Source organism: Camelus bactrianus, chromosome 19, assembly GCF_048773025.1.
Source record: "Camelus bactrianus isolate YW-2024 breed Bactrian camel chromosome 19, ASM4877302v1, whole genome shotgun sequence".
Lineage (NCBI taxonomy): Eukaryota > Metazoa > Chordata > Mammalia > Artiodactyla > Camelidae > Camelus > Camelus bactrianus.
In genome coordinates this window covers 5,698,075-5,712,120 of record NC_133557.1, presented here as the reverse complement: position 1 = coordinate 5,712,120, position 14,046 = coordinate 5,698,075, and the positions used below count along the sequence as shown (strand labels likewise).

Genomic DNA, 14,046 nt, shown 5'->3' with positions numbered 1-14,046 from the left:
ACACATAAGTGTGTACCCCAAGCCTATGCCAAGATGCCTTGTAACTTGGTCGAGTTCTTCTCTTCTTTCTTTTCTTTTTTAACCATCTATTACCGAAAACCTTCAAACTGAAAGTTGAATAACGGGCCGGGTGGGGAAATAAGGCCCGACTTTGTCCCAGATTTCGCCCCGGTAGTCCCAGCGCAGGGCCGGCGCTCCAGCGGCTCTCCCCTTGGAGGGCAGGGGCTGGAGGCGCGAGCGCCCCCTCGGCGGCCGCGGGTTCCCGCCCTCGGCCCCACCCCGCCGCGGCGGCCCCGGCGCGCCGTCCACACCCCTGCGCGCTGCTCCCGCCCGCTCGGGGATCCCCGGCGAGCCGCGCCACCGAGGGGGAGGTGTTCGGCCTGGGCCGGGAGGGAGACGGCAGGCGGCAGGCGGCGTCCCCTTTAAAAGCCGCGAGCGCCGCGCCACGGCGCCGCCGCCGCCGCCGCCGCCGCCGGAGTCCTCGCCCCGCCGCGCAGCGCTGCGCCCGGCTTGCGCTGCGCCCGCCGCTCCGCTTCCCACACCCCGCCGGGGATTGGCAGCCTCCGCCGGACACCAGCCGCCGCAGGCTCCGCCGCCCACCGGAACGACCTCGGGGCGAGCGCCTCGCGGATTACTGGGGGCTCCGAGGCACCCGCGCCCGCAGACCCCGCGGGTTAGAGCGCCCGGCCGTGCGCGCCACTGCGCCGTGGCCTCGGCTGCCCCGGCCGCGCCAGAGCCGAAGACCGGCGCGCTGAGCGCTGGGGAGCCGGGAGCCGAGCCCAAGCGCCGCGATGCCGATCACCTCCCGCCGGAGCTCGGGGGCCTGAGACGCGCCGGCCGAGGTGTGATCGGACCCCAGGCTGGCCACAAAGGGCACAGCGGCTTGGCCCCAGGGCGAGGAGAGCGAGGGGAGAGCACAGCCACCCGCCTCGGCGGCCCGGGACTCGGCTCGACTCGCCGAAGAATGCGCCGGAGGACGACGGAGCGCCGGACCCGCGGTGGTTTCAACTGGCTAGCGCTAATGGGGGTGCGCTGGAGGAAGGCAGAGTGATGCGGGGGGGCAGCTCGCCCGGCCCCGAGATCGCCGCTGCGCCCTTCCCCGGACCCGGCGTCGCCCAGGATGGCTGGCCCGAGCCATGGGCCGCGGCGGAGCTAGCGCCGAGCGCCCGACCCTCGACCCCCGAGTCCCGGAGCCGGCCCCACGCGGGGCCACGCGTCCCGCGGGCGCTGGTGCCTAAGGACAACGACAGCACCAGCTTTTCCTTTCTCCCTTCCCTTCCTTGCCCCGCACTCCTCCCCCTGCTCGCTGTTGTTGTGTGTCAGCACTTGGCTGGAGACGTCTTGAACTTGCAGGGAGAATAACTTACGCTCCCTACTTCGCGCCGGTGCCTCTGCCCCAGCGGACACAGCCTCACCGCCTGCGAACCCCGCCGCCCGTCCACTCCTCCGCTGGGCCCGACCCGGAGACGCCGTTCCCCGCGTGAGGACAGGGACAGCCCGGCCGGCACCCGGGAGGAGAAGGCGGCGGCGAAGGAAGGGAACCCGGTCCCTGCGCCAGGTCCTTCAGCCAGAGCTTTTTCCATGTGGAGGCTCTTTCAATGGACGTGTCCCCGCGTGCTTCTTAGACGGTCTGCGGTCTCCTAAAGGTAGACGACGTGGGCCAGGGCCCGGGGCTTGGGGGTGGGCGCGGGGCCCGGGCAGCCTCGGCGGCTGAGCCCTTCCCCAGGTCCAGGCCCGGCCCGGAGGTAAATAGCGCTGGTCCACGTGCAGCCGAGCCCCTGCGGGGATGCCCCCATCCTACCGCCCCTGGCGACCGTCGGCTTTGCCCTCCTGGCTCGCACTCCTCCACCCCTCCTCCCTCCCCCCTCTTCAGTTTATTAGGGCTGTTAACACTTAGATGATTTTTTTTTTTAAAGTCTCAAAGAAATCACTTCGAGAGGGTGGCCCCTGGATTCCACCCGTTAGCGGCCAACCTGTACGCCTTGCCATTCTGATCCTTTCTAACTTGAAGTTTTCCGTGAGACCTGATCTTTGAACTCAGAGTCGCGTCCCATTTGGGAAATATTAGAAGTTGTGATTCTCCCTGTTTGTTTCCAGGGATGCGAGGGGGCAGTTCTTAAGTGCCACCTTGTACTGACACGTGAATTAATAGATATTAGTCATCTACGTAATCTTAGGAAGACACATGTGTTTCTTGACTGCATGGGGTGGGGGAGGTTGGGAATGGAGTGCTTGCCCTGACACCTCTGAAGTTAGAGGCGTGGGCCACAGGTGGCAAGTGACTTCGGAAGTTGTGCCCTTGAGTTTACTGGCTCTGGAAGTTATAGACCGTGTGTACCAGGAAGTCCTATACGGTGCCTCTAAGGAAGTCACATGCACCATTTGTGCGTGTTTATATGCAAGCGAGCGCTGGGCAGTGTGTGTTTGGGTTAGTTTAGGAGACAGAGAGGTGTCAGACCAAGCGGTGGTTTCCCCAGGTCTCCTGCATTGGCTGTCAGCGCGAGTGTCACACACACACACACAAAGGTGACAGTCATTGACGAGGGGTGGGGGTGGGGGACGGACAAATTTTGTCAGACAGATTGAGAACAGGACGGGAGAGGAAAAGCCACCTGGCCCTGGAACTAGGGGTCTTCCATTCTCCCAAACGTCCGAGCTTCAGCTCCTCTGACGCATCCCCGTGAGTGTTGTAAGTCAGGTGGGCACCCTGGAGGAGGAGGCAAAGTGGACCACGCGGGAACCGGGGCCGCGGGGGCGGAAGAGGGGAGGGCTGGGCGTGGAACTCCGTGACTCACGTCGGCCCTGTCCGCAGGTCGACCATGGTGGCCGGGACCCGCTGTCTTCTAGCGTTGCTGCTTCCCCAGGTCCTCCTGGGCGGCGCGGCCGGCCTCATTCCCGAGCTGGGCCGGAGGAAGTTCGCGGCGTCTGCTGGCCCCTCCTCGTCCCAGCCGTCAGACGACGTTCTGAGTGAGTTCGAGTTGCGGCTGCTCAGCATGTTCGGCCTAAAGCAGAGACCCACCCCCAGCAGGGACGCCGTAGTGCCCCCCTACATGCTGGACCTGTACCGCCGGCACTCGGGCCAGCCGGGCGCGCTCGCCCCGGACCACCGGCTGGAGAGGGCCGCCAGCCTCGCCAACACCGTGCGCAGCTTCCACCACGAAGGTGAGGCGTGGAGCCCGGGTGCTGGGGGCGGAGACGGAGGCGGGGAGTCCTCCCGCAAAGCGCCCCACCGTGGGCAAACTGCGGGCGTCCCTGGAAGGGCAGCTTGGCCAGGGCGCTGCAGAAGTTTCCATTTCTGCCTCTGGAAGAACCTTTCGGAACCTGGCTTTAATGCACTGCCTGTTGGCAGGGGGGAGCCAGGGATTCCCCTTTGGTAAATCCGCACCCTTTTCCTGGCTTGCAGCCAGAAGAGAGACTCCTCCTCCAGGAACTGGAGAGAAATCAAGTGATGGGGAAGATGAGGGCAAAAGGCATGCCCCTAGTCAGCTAAACGTGCAAGAATTCCATAGGGGAGGAATGAGAAGGAGGGGGGCAGACTGGGATCCCTTTACGTCTGTTGGGAAGCCTTTGCTCTATAAATCTGCTTCTCTTGCTTAAGCCAGGGTTTCAGGCTAGACAGGGCCAAGGGCAGAATTTTCAGAGATAGTATTGAAAAATCAAAGCCCAGGGCCCCAAAGTCTTTCTAATTTACAGTAGATCTGGGCCTGGTTTGCAAGATTTCAAATCCCTATCTAATCCTCGTGGGAGATCAATTCCACAATCAATCTTACTGTGTCCACAATGACTTTCTTGTCTTGTGCTTAAATCTGAGATGAACTCCGGAGTAGAGACAAGGCTAGCAGCCTTCAGATAAAAGCTTTTGCAGCAGCTGCCTGCTTTCCTTCATGTGCATTGAAATGTGGGCTTTTTTTTTCTTTTATGATACTAGATGTGGTTTTTCTAAGGTAGGATATTTCTGCTTGTTTCATCAGAAAGGCATTTAGTAGATTTGAAATATCTTAGAGCAGCTTTTGAGATCTGTTGTACCTGAGTTCTTAGGGCAATTAGTCAAAAACATGTTCCACTTCAATTCTTTTTCTACAATTTTAAATGTCCCTCTGGCTTAACACATTCTAAACAGAGCCCGGGTTCCTTTGAGTTCTAGAGAAGGGTCCAAAGTTGTGTATCACAAACTACTTGTAGCATATTGGGGAACTGGGTGTGTAGTTCTCTTTTTCTTGCCTTGCCCGGCTGAGGTGGTCAATTTCAAGTGGAAATCTATGCTTTGATATGAACAAATCAGGAATGTCACAGCCAGGGATTTTCTCCCAGTGTGAAGGATGACATATTTGTGAGAACAGCTCTTGATAGTGGGAAGGAGTCCCAAAGGTGGGTCACATAACAAAAGGTACTTCTTCAGCGAAGAGGGGCACTGAATTGATGATCAGCTCATTTTCCAGCACATTTCTAACTGGGCTGCCCCCTGCTCGCAGAAATCAGATTTGAAATGAAATAAGAGCTCATTTTATAACTTCAGGATTCGTCCACTGGAAGCAGAAGTTGTCTGTTGTCATGTAGGAATGTTTTTGTTTATGTACATTCTATCCTCATAACCTTGGGGTGATTATAGATTCCGTTCGTCATCCCCAGCCAATGCTGATTAGAACTGTTTTCCTGGATAGAAAAGTAGTAAGAATAGCTATTTCAGCCACCTCTCCTGGTGATATAGCATGGAAACCAGTCTTTATTTTTAAGGCCGAGAAGGTACTGTGTGTCTCTTAGAACTTAAAAGACCATTCAAGTCATTTGACACCTAAAACAGTCAGTTGCATGAGGATTCCATCAGTGAAGTCTGCATATATATTTCTCCTTCCTCTAAAAGTGGCTTGATCGCTAAACAGCCTAGAAATTAAATACGTGTGCTCTTTAAACTTAAGTAGCATGCTTGAGTTTATGTCAGAATTTATATCTTTTAAAGTGTAAATGTTATGTGCAGAATACTACAGAAGTTACCAACTGCTTAAAATCAACTTGCCAGTAACTTCAGATCACGATGCATTTAGATGGCTTAGAGAAAAGCTACGTAATAATTGTCCCAAATTTCAACGAGTCTACCTCTTTTCTTATTATGACTATCATTAGGCTACAAATTGCCCTTTTTTGAAGACCATGTCATTTTTGTGTAACCCAGGATTTGGTTTTTATAAACATCCTGTGCCATGCATGGCACTAAAAAAAAAAAAAAAAATCTTTTAATAAACCATGTGATTAAGGCTGCAGGCTTAAGAGCAGAATTTGGTTCATAGAGCCTTCATGGACATTTCTTTGGTAAAGGATCAAAGGACCTGATTATATGAATTACCTGTTGGTGTTGTCTGTGGGTGGGATCTGGGCGATTTGGTGAAATACAAGACAAGAGATACCATAATAGAGTTTTCTCAACCAATGTGTGAAGATAGTTGGGACTACATGTGGTAGGTGGCCTGACACAGAAATTACCAGTTGTCATTTCTCCTATTAAATTTTGTCTAGTCCTTTCTACAGCGGCTTTTATTCAGGAGAGCCTAAGGGCTGCAAAAATTATTTTCCAAAGTTGTTACAGAGTGTTTCAGCTGCGTAGGCCTTTCAAAGCTGCCACTGAGGGCAGAAAAGTCACTTCTCCAACTGGAAAGAGCGTTTTGTGCTTCACTTGCAGTTAAAAACACATGGAAATTGGTTGGCTTCACTGGCCCCACAAAAAAAAAAAATCTTTATACTTTCTTGTCGGATTGGAATATGGAAGGACCACTCTCCAGACTCTGAAGGACGCAGTTCTTGTTTTGCACGAAATAACTGAATTATTTGCATGTATGAATAAAGCTTTGAAATAGAAATGAATCCTGTTCCCATAAGTGTAATTTTCGTGACCATATCCACTTAAAAGGAAAATTCAAGAAACAACCATTGCCCTGTGAAGGAGCACTTGTATCACAGATTCCCAGTGCAGCTAAAGGATTTGGATGCATACACCTGGGAAGCCACCAAGTGCTCACCTGGGGTGCTTCCCTGGTATCCTCAGGTTATCTCAGTGTAATTACAAAGGGCCCCATTAGGTAGAACAGGCATTCTGTTTGGAAATGCTCATAGAGATGGAAGCTTTGTGCCCAGTGATAGTTCTTGGACTAACGTTTTCTCTGCTACTTTTTTTTTTAAATGTTTCCTTTCTCTTCCCTCTTGACCCCTTCTCATTGGGCTGTTTTGTCTCCTTCTAGAGTTGCTCTTTGTGTATTTCACGAAGTAGACAACAGCAAGAGGGTACTGGGTCATTCCAAAGGTGCTGGAGCTCAGGGTGGGCAGAGGCCAAATCAGGGTGAATGACCGTGACCTTGCTTTTTTAGCTGCCACCTTTGTTGTCTTTGTTTTTTAGCTGATTCATTTTAACCTTTTGTAATTTATCTTTTTTTTTTCCGCCTTGATATATCCATTCTGTTATCATTATTTTATATTGTGGAAAATATTCTTTATTATCCTCTGCTACTTTTATTTCAGGGTAGCGATTTCCAACCTTACTGATTTGCTAGAACATTCCCAGGTTTCTGTTGTTGTTTCCTTAACGGGCATTTTTTGGTCCAAAGAGTGTTGCCAAGTTCTCAAAATATAATGACAGCTCACTTTTTGCTAAAACTCGTTATGCTGTTGGACTAAAGTCAGCCACAAAATATCAAGATCTTGGTTCCAGACAAGATCTGTGTGTCCCAGGGGTCCCTGCCACCCTACTTTTCTGCTTACTTAATTTTCTCTGCTCTCTCCACCATTCTTGGGAGTATATTTCTATCCCTTTAGTTGGGACAGAACTCACACTCTGGTTATCCTTGTATTAAATATAAATCTACCTCTACTAGTTTTGGCTTTTGCTTGAGTTTTTGTCTCCTCCCCTATGTTAGATGGTGCCGTCTAGTGGCCAGAAACTTGGGACCTGCTGTAGACTCAAGTTCATAGCTATGCTCTTCACTTACTAGCTCTGTGACCTTAGGAAAGTCACCAAACCTCTCTGAGCTCCAACTATTTCATTTCCGAGATGGAGCTAGTCATAGTTCCTCTCTAATCAATTCATCGTAAGATAATTGATATCAAATTCTTAGTGCCACACTTGGCACAAACAGGCATTCAGTCATGGTCGTGGTGACTTCCTTCCTTATGTCCTATTCTCCCTTGGTCTAGGGATGAGAGGCTAGGCAGACCCATGCTAGCGAAGGGAATCAGTCCATCTTTTGGATTAGTTAGCTGCAGAAGAATAATTGGCAGTGTGGATGATTAAATTAGAACTTCACTTTTGGAGGAGAGGTCGAATGTCATTGTTACCTTATTTTTCTTTACTTTCTCTCATTTTTGCAGCCATAGTTGCGTCTATTTGGATAAGAACTTAGAAGTTCAGGAACCCATGTCTAAGACAGGCTGGAATCCTCAAATCCCTTGGCAAGTGCAGCTTACTCAACAAAGGTTATTTACAGAGAATTAATAACTGTATAAGCCTCCAAAAAAGCATACATTACCTATTTAGGTAAATGGCCGTATTTTCAGAATTCCCCGGCTTGATGTGATGGTTTGCAGCTTTTTTTCTTTACTTCCTTGCAGACGGGTTCTGATTCTTTTCTCTCTTCAAGAGACAATTCATGCTCCCTTGCAGATCAAAGGAAAGGGTGGTAGGTGCCCTAACCTTGGCCAGTTGTTCTCTTGGGTTTGGGGGTTCCTGTGACCTTCTGACTTATCTCTTGTGACCTGAGTCTGCAGTCAGGGGTGTTGTCATGGAGGCCTTTGTATTAAGGAGGGACACGGGTCCTTCAGGGATTAGGTTGACTGAGATGAAGCTGCAAAATTGGAGAAGGATCTTCACTTTACTTGTTAATATTTTAATAGTGTAATTTTTTTTCCTTTGCAAGTGATTATCCTTTTTGCCACTTACCTCCAATGAGATTTTGAAGCACGTGAAATTGCTTTTTTATGTTAAATCCAGTTGAATGGTGGCAGTTTTATATAATTCCGTCTTTAATTGGTCTTTTTGGAGGATTATTGCTCCATTTTATGCCACTTTTATACCCATCTTCTTTACTTTGTTTACTTGTCTCTCAGGCTTGCATTGGAGATTGTTTCTTCATCTTTATCCTGGCTCTGTGTGTGTGTGTTTATAATTTCTTTTTTTATGGATTTGAATTCAGTTTTGTTGTAATCGTGATTTCTTTGGGCACCTTTGTTAACCCTGCTGTTCAGCAAATGCCCTGCATAATGTGCCTTTCTTCCCCTTCTTTCAAAGAAAAGAGTATGCTTTTAGGTGTGCTGGTATCAGCGAAGTCCGTCGCCCGGGTCCCAGTCAGGCTTTGTGTCATCATGTCTAGAGGACGCCGCTGATTTTTGTACACTTCTTTTCCCTCTGCTAGCTGGTGGCTTCTCTGCTGCAAGAAAGCCTTCAGCAGAAACATCAGAGGGCTCCTGAGTTGCAGGGAGGAGGGGAAAGAAAGGGCTAAACACAGTCCTTGATACTCAAAGCCACAAAGGAGAGCCCTGGTTAGATTGGTGGGAGGATTATTTTAAAAATAGTGCCTGGCCCTGAGTACCATTAGCTGACAGTGGGGTTTAGAGTGTGCTCGGCTCCCGAAAGGTACCCCTCCAGGTGCAGGTGTGCGGGCACCAGGTGCTGGTGGAGAACCCGCTCCCAGGCCTGATGGCTCCCTGTCCAAGTACCTGAGGTTTAGATCTTCCTGTTATGAGTCTGCTGCTCACCTATGGCCTCAACTCGTATTTTTTGGCCGATGCTAACGGTTCATCTATTCATTTTTATATTATTTAACAAAAAATACATTTCTGGCAATGGATACTTGAATGTGAAAACATCCTTTAAAGCCTTTACGCTCAAAGGGCGCTTCAGCAGCACACAGCATCCCCTCGCCTGCGAGCTGGCTAGAAATGCTGAATCTCGGCACCACCCTCGACTCACCCACTGAATCAGAATCTGCTTTTGAAGATTTAAGGCGTCTGAGGTGTTGTGCTTGAAGGTTAGAGTTGGAGAAGCGTCGCATTAAAGCATTCCTCCATAATTCGGTATAAACTGCCCCTGTTGACCTCTGGCTTTTCACTTAGCTTGCAGTGGTGACTGTTGCTTTGACGGTGAAGGTTCACACCGGTAGAACCTTTGAGCGAGTGATCTGATGTGATTGTCCTCTGCTGAGGCATCTCAGTTCTGTGAGCAAGGCATAACTATGGGGTTTAGGAGAAATGCAATCATAAAATGAATGAAAATAGGGTTTCCTCTTAGGGTGATGACATGGAAATATGGCCAGATAGACTTTGTTCGCACTCAGGTTGGATCCTGAATGAAGCAGGTGAAATCTGTGGACAGCGAGATGACAGGATGTGGTAAAGCTAGAAGAAAATAAACCCAGATAGGTCAGATTCCAGTGCTGTTTACTCTCAGTTTAATGGTAATGTGTACCTTTGATGATTTGCAGACCGCGCAACATTCAATGTGATGTGTTATGTTTTATTGTTTACTTCAAAAACAGTACTCCTTAAAATTGAAATTCCAGTATTTTAAATCAGAAAGAACTTTTATGTATAGGCCACTGAATGACTATTTTGAAATAATGATAATAGATATAAAATGATTATTCTGTAATAGATTAACCCTTGGATTGTGAATATCATAATGGTATTTCTGAAGATTTTTATACTTTTTTTTGGGTTTTATTTCTATCCTACAGCCTATTATTGAATAGGTGTATATTTTTAATAAGGTTTATTTTTTTTAAAAGATAAGGGAATTACAAGCAAAGGAGAGTCACTTTTTTCTTCCAGAAGCATCTGAAATGAGATTTTGATTTTTGAGGTCATAAGGAGGTGAGAGAACAGAGCTGGGAAGTTATTTCTCTTGAAATTGTCTAGCCTTAATTACTACAGTGTCCTGGTACCACCCTTACGTTCCCAAAGAAGTAGATCCCTATAAATGCCTTTGTCTCTGGACTTTTGAGTAAAATAGTAGGGTGTACTTTGCAAAATGTCATCGCTGATGTTGAGTTTCAGAGTCTTTAATTAGGAAACTGAAATCTGTATATCGAGATTTGTAAATCATCTAAATTGCAGAGTAATGTTTTAGAATACCGCTTAAGGGATTGACATTAAAGCCTTTTTCTTTTTAAGAAATGCAATAATTTCCTCAAATCCTCACTCATTAGACCTCGACTAACTATAGTGCTGACTTTTTTTTCTTTTTTTTTTTTTGCCCTAAAGTCTGTGAATTCCAAAGAAATGCTTCACCATCTCCCCCATTATTACAGCCACCTGGAAGCAGTATTCATGTGTTGGATTAAAAGCATAACAATGAATTGTGAAATTTTGTTTCCTGGTAGGCATGTTGGCATAAATGTACAGAAAAGGGAGAATCCTTTTTTATCTAAAGGGGAAATTTAAATTTTCTGGTTGCAGACTTCTACGTGGGTTAAATCAAACCCCGAAGTGAGGTTCGTAAATCCTCGTGTTCCGTCAGATTGTCTTTACTTGTCTTACTGAATGACTTTTTTTCCCCCCTTCTTCATCTCAAATTAGAATCTTTGGAAGAACTACCAGAAGCGAGTGGAAAAACAACCCGGCGATTCTTCTTTAATTTGACTTCTATCCCCACTGAAGAGTTTGTCACCTCGGCAGAACTTCAAGTCTTTCGGGAACAGATGCAGGAAACTTTGGAAAACAATAGCAGTTTCCATCATCGAATTAATATTTATGAAATTCTGAAACCTGCGACAGCCAGCTCGAAGTTCCCGGTGACCAGACTCTTGGACACCAGGCTGGTGACCCCGAACGCCAGCAGGTGGGAGAGTTTTGACGTCACCCCCGCGGTGATGAGGTGGACCTCGCAGGGGCTGGCCAACCACGGCTTTGTCGTGGAAGTGGCCCACCCGGAGGAGGGCCACGGGGCCTCCAGGAGGCATGTTCGGATTAGCAGGTCTTTGCACCCAGATGAGCACAGCTGGTCACAGATCAGGCCCCTGCTAGTAACTTTCGGCCACGATGGGAAGGGACACCCCCTCCACAAGAGAGAAAAGCGCCAAGCGAAGCACAAACAGCGGAAACGCCTTAAGTCCAGCTGTAAGAGACACCCTTTGTACGTGGACTTTAGTGACGTGGGCTGGAATGACTGGATCGTGGCCCCCCCGGGGTATCATGCCTTTTACTGCCACGGAGAGTGTCCCTTTCCCCTGGCCGATCACCTGAACTCCACTAACCATGCCATCGTCCAGACGTTGGTCAACTCAGTGAACTCTAAGATTCCCAAGGCATGCTGTGTCCCCACGGAACTCAGCGCCATCTCCATGCTGTACCTTGATGAAAATGAAAAGGTGGTATTAAAGAACTATCAGGACATGGTTGTGGAGGGTTGTGGGTGTCGTTAGCGCAGCAAAAGAAAATAAATATATATATATATATATATATATATATATATATATATATATATATATATATATATATATTTTAGAAAAAAGTAAAAAAAACAAAAAAAAAAAACCAAAAAAAAACAAAACCAAGTTGACACTTTAATATTTCCCAATGAAGACTTTATTTATGGAATGGAATGGAGAAAAAAAAAAAACACAGCTATTTTGAAAATATATTTATATCTACAAAAAGAAGTTGGGAAAACAAATATTTTAATCAGAGAATTATTCCTTAAAGATTTTTAAAATGTATTTAGTTGTACATTTTATATGGGTTCAACCCCAGCACATGAAGTATAATGGTCAGATTTATTTTGTATTTATTTACTATTATAACCACTTTTTAGGAAAAATAGCTAATTTGTATTTATATGTAATCAAAAGAAGTATTGGGTTTGTACATAATTTTCCAAAAAAATTGTAGTTTTCAGTTGTGTGTATTTAAGATGAAAAGTCTACATGGAAGGTTACTCTGGCAAAGTGCTTAGCACATTTGCTTTTTTTTTTTTTTTTTTTTTGCAGTGCTACTGTTAAGGTCACAAGTTCAAGTCCAGAAAAAAAAAAGTGGATAATCCACTCTGCTGACTTTCAAGATTATTATATTATTCAATTCTCAGGAATGTTGCAGAGTGATTGTCCAGTCCATGAGAACTTACGTCCTTATTAGGTGGAATATTTGGATAAGAACCAGACATTGCTGATCTGATCTAGAAACCCTTCCCCCACCCCTTAATTTGCAGAAAGAATAAAGCAGGACAGATAGAAATAATTAGGCAAACAATGAACCTGCAGGGAAGTGAATGATGGTTTGTTCTTCTTTCCTAAACTAGTGACGCCTTCAAAGGGGCTGGTCTGGCCAAAGTATTAAATAAAACGTAAGATTTCATCATTAATGATATTGTGGTCATGTATATTTAAAATTGGTATCTAATGGCCCTCATGAAGAATTGGAAATTAATTTCTAGTTACCTTTTGCCTCACCTGGGGGCCCTTTACGCTTAGAAAGACTCGGTTTTCTCACTTTGCCCAACACACAGCAAACCTGTGCCCATCAGTGTTTTCCTCCCACCCCTGTCCTCTGTTGGATCAGCTTGCTTTTCTTCCCAAGGTTGTGTGTTTGAACACATTTCTCCAAATGTTAAACCTATTTCAGATAATAAATATCAAAGCTCTGGCATCTCATTCTATAAAGTCCAACCTGTAAGATAAAATGGTGCATTTGTACGGCGTTCACAAAGATTACCTTGTGTTTGCGTGTTTTGCTTCTGAGGTTACTTGTTCATGGAGAAAAGTAGGGACGAGCGAGGAATGGTTGGAAATTTGCAGGCAAGTCCTTGGATCATTCCTGGGAATATCAATGGTTTAGCGTTTCACATGAACCTCTTCAGGGCAGAAAGATTTAAGAGAAAAACCGAAGCTCCAAAACAAGCAGAACCTGGGGAAGCCAAGATAAAGTTTCAGAGATGATATGCTGTGTAACAGGAGCGACTGTGCCAAAAAATTAGAAAGGGAAAGTGTCTGAGATCAGACTCTGCAAGGACATCTGCCAACTGGACGAAAGCCCAAACAGAATGAAGCCAAATTAGGCCGCTCAGAATGAACACTTCGCAGTGGCAGGGCTTCTGTGCTCAGGTTGGAATCAGACCCAAGAAGGGGTTCGGTGGGTCTGTTTGCGTGGCCAGGGAACCCAGAACGCTCCCCCACTATTTTACTGGAAGTGTCTTAAGGTCAGTTCCTGGGACTTTGTGTCACCTCTGATCCTTCTGTGATTGGTGAGGCCTTGTTCTAACTTCCTTTCCTAGCACTGCTTTAGAATTACCCGCCCCCCCCAAAAGAAAGAGTGGTAAAGGACAAGACTGTTATCATCAGTTCTTCCCAGGAATTAACTTGTGACGACCATGTTACATTTTGGGTTACATTTTGGGTGTGATAGGTTTAGCGTTTATTTTGAGATGATGTAGATCACACTTTTAAATTCAGAGGAGTTCTCTTTTACCCCTTCCACTTTTAAAGTCTTTTTGTTTCTTTTTATCCCTATCCTGTTGTTCTTGTGTATCATTGGTACCACACCCATGTGTGGAGGGTGAGATCGCCTCTGTCCCCCACACAGTCTTCGCATCTTAAAAAATTATGTTTTCTCACCTCCAAAGCCTCTAGATGAGAATGTGAAAGAACAGCACAAGAATTTCCCTACAATGGCAGTTTCATCCCTTCTACGTCTCTGCTTCATTGGTTCTGATTGTCTTGGTTAAAATGGTTCTCAAATGGGTTCTCTTGCATGATATATACACCTGTATAAATCTATATAGACATATATGTGTAATATATATAAATATATATACAAATATATGTGTAAATATATATACAAATGTGTAAATACAGAAATATATACACAAATATATCTGTAAATATAGAGACATGTAATATATATAAATATACATATGAAGCATATGAAGATACACATAATATGTATTACATATATAGATGATGGCATTTTCTGTTTGGTTTCAGAGATTTGCAAGAGTTGAGGACTCTGACCTCTTGGCAGCTCATTTGAGAAACAATATCTGACATATATTCTCCGTTTCTTGCATTTTTGCTCATG

At 46.5% G+C, this 14,046-nt stretch overlaps 1 protein-coding gene across 1 annotated transcript; it reads left to right on the top strand.

Moving 5' to 3' along the window:
• Positions 1 to 467: 467 nt before the first annotated feature.
• BMP2 (bone morphogenetic protein 2) lies at positions 468 to 12,334 on the top strand. The gene is made up of 3 exons (XM_045508580.2): positions 468 to 1,646; positions 2,813 to 3,162; positions 10,555 to 12,334. The coding sequence occupies exons 2-3, from the start codon at positions 2,820 to 2,822 to the stop codon at positions 11,397 to 11,399; spliced, it is 1,188 nt and encodes a 395-aa protein (XP_045364536.2). The 5' UTR covers positions 468 to 1,646; positions 2,813 to 2,819; the 3' UTR covers positions 11,400 to 12,334.
• The last annotated feature ends 1,712 nt before the right edge of the window (positions 12,335 to 14,046 follow it).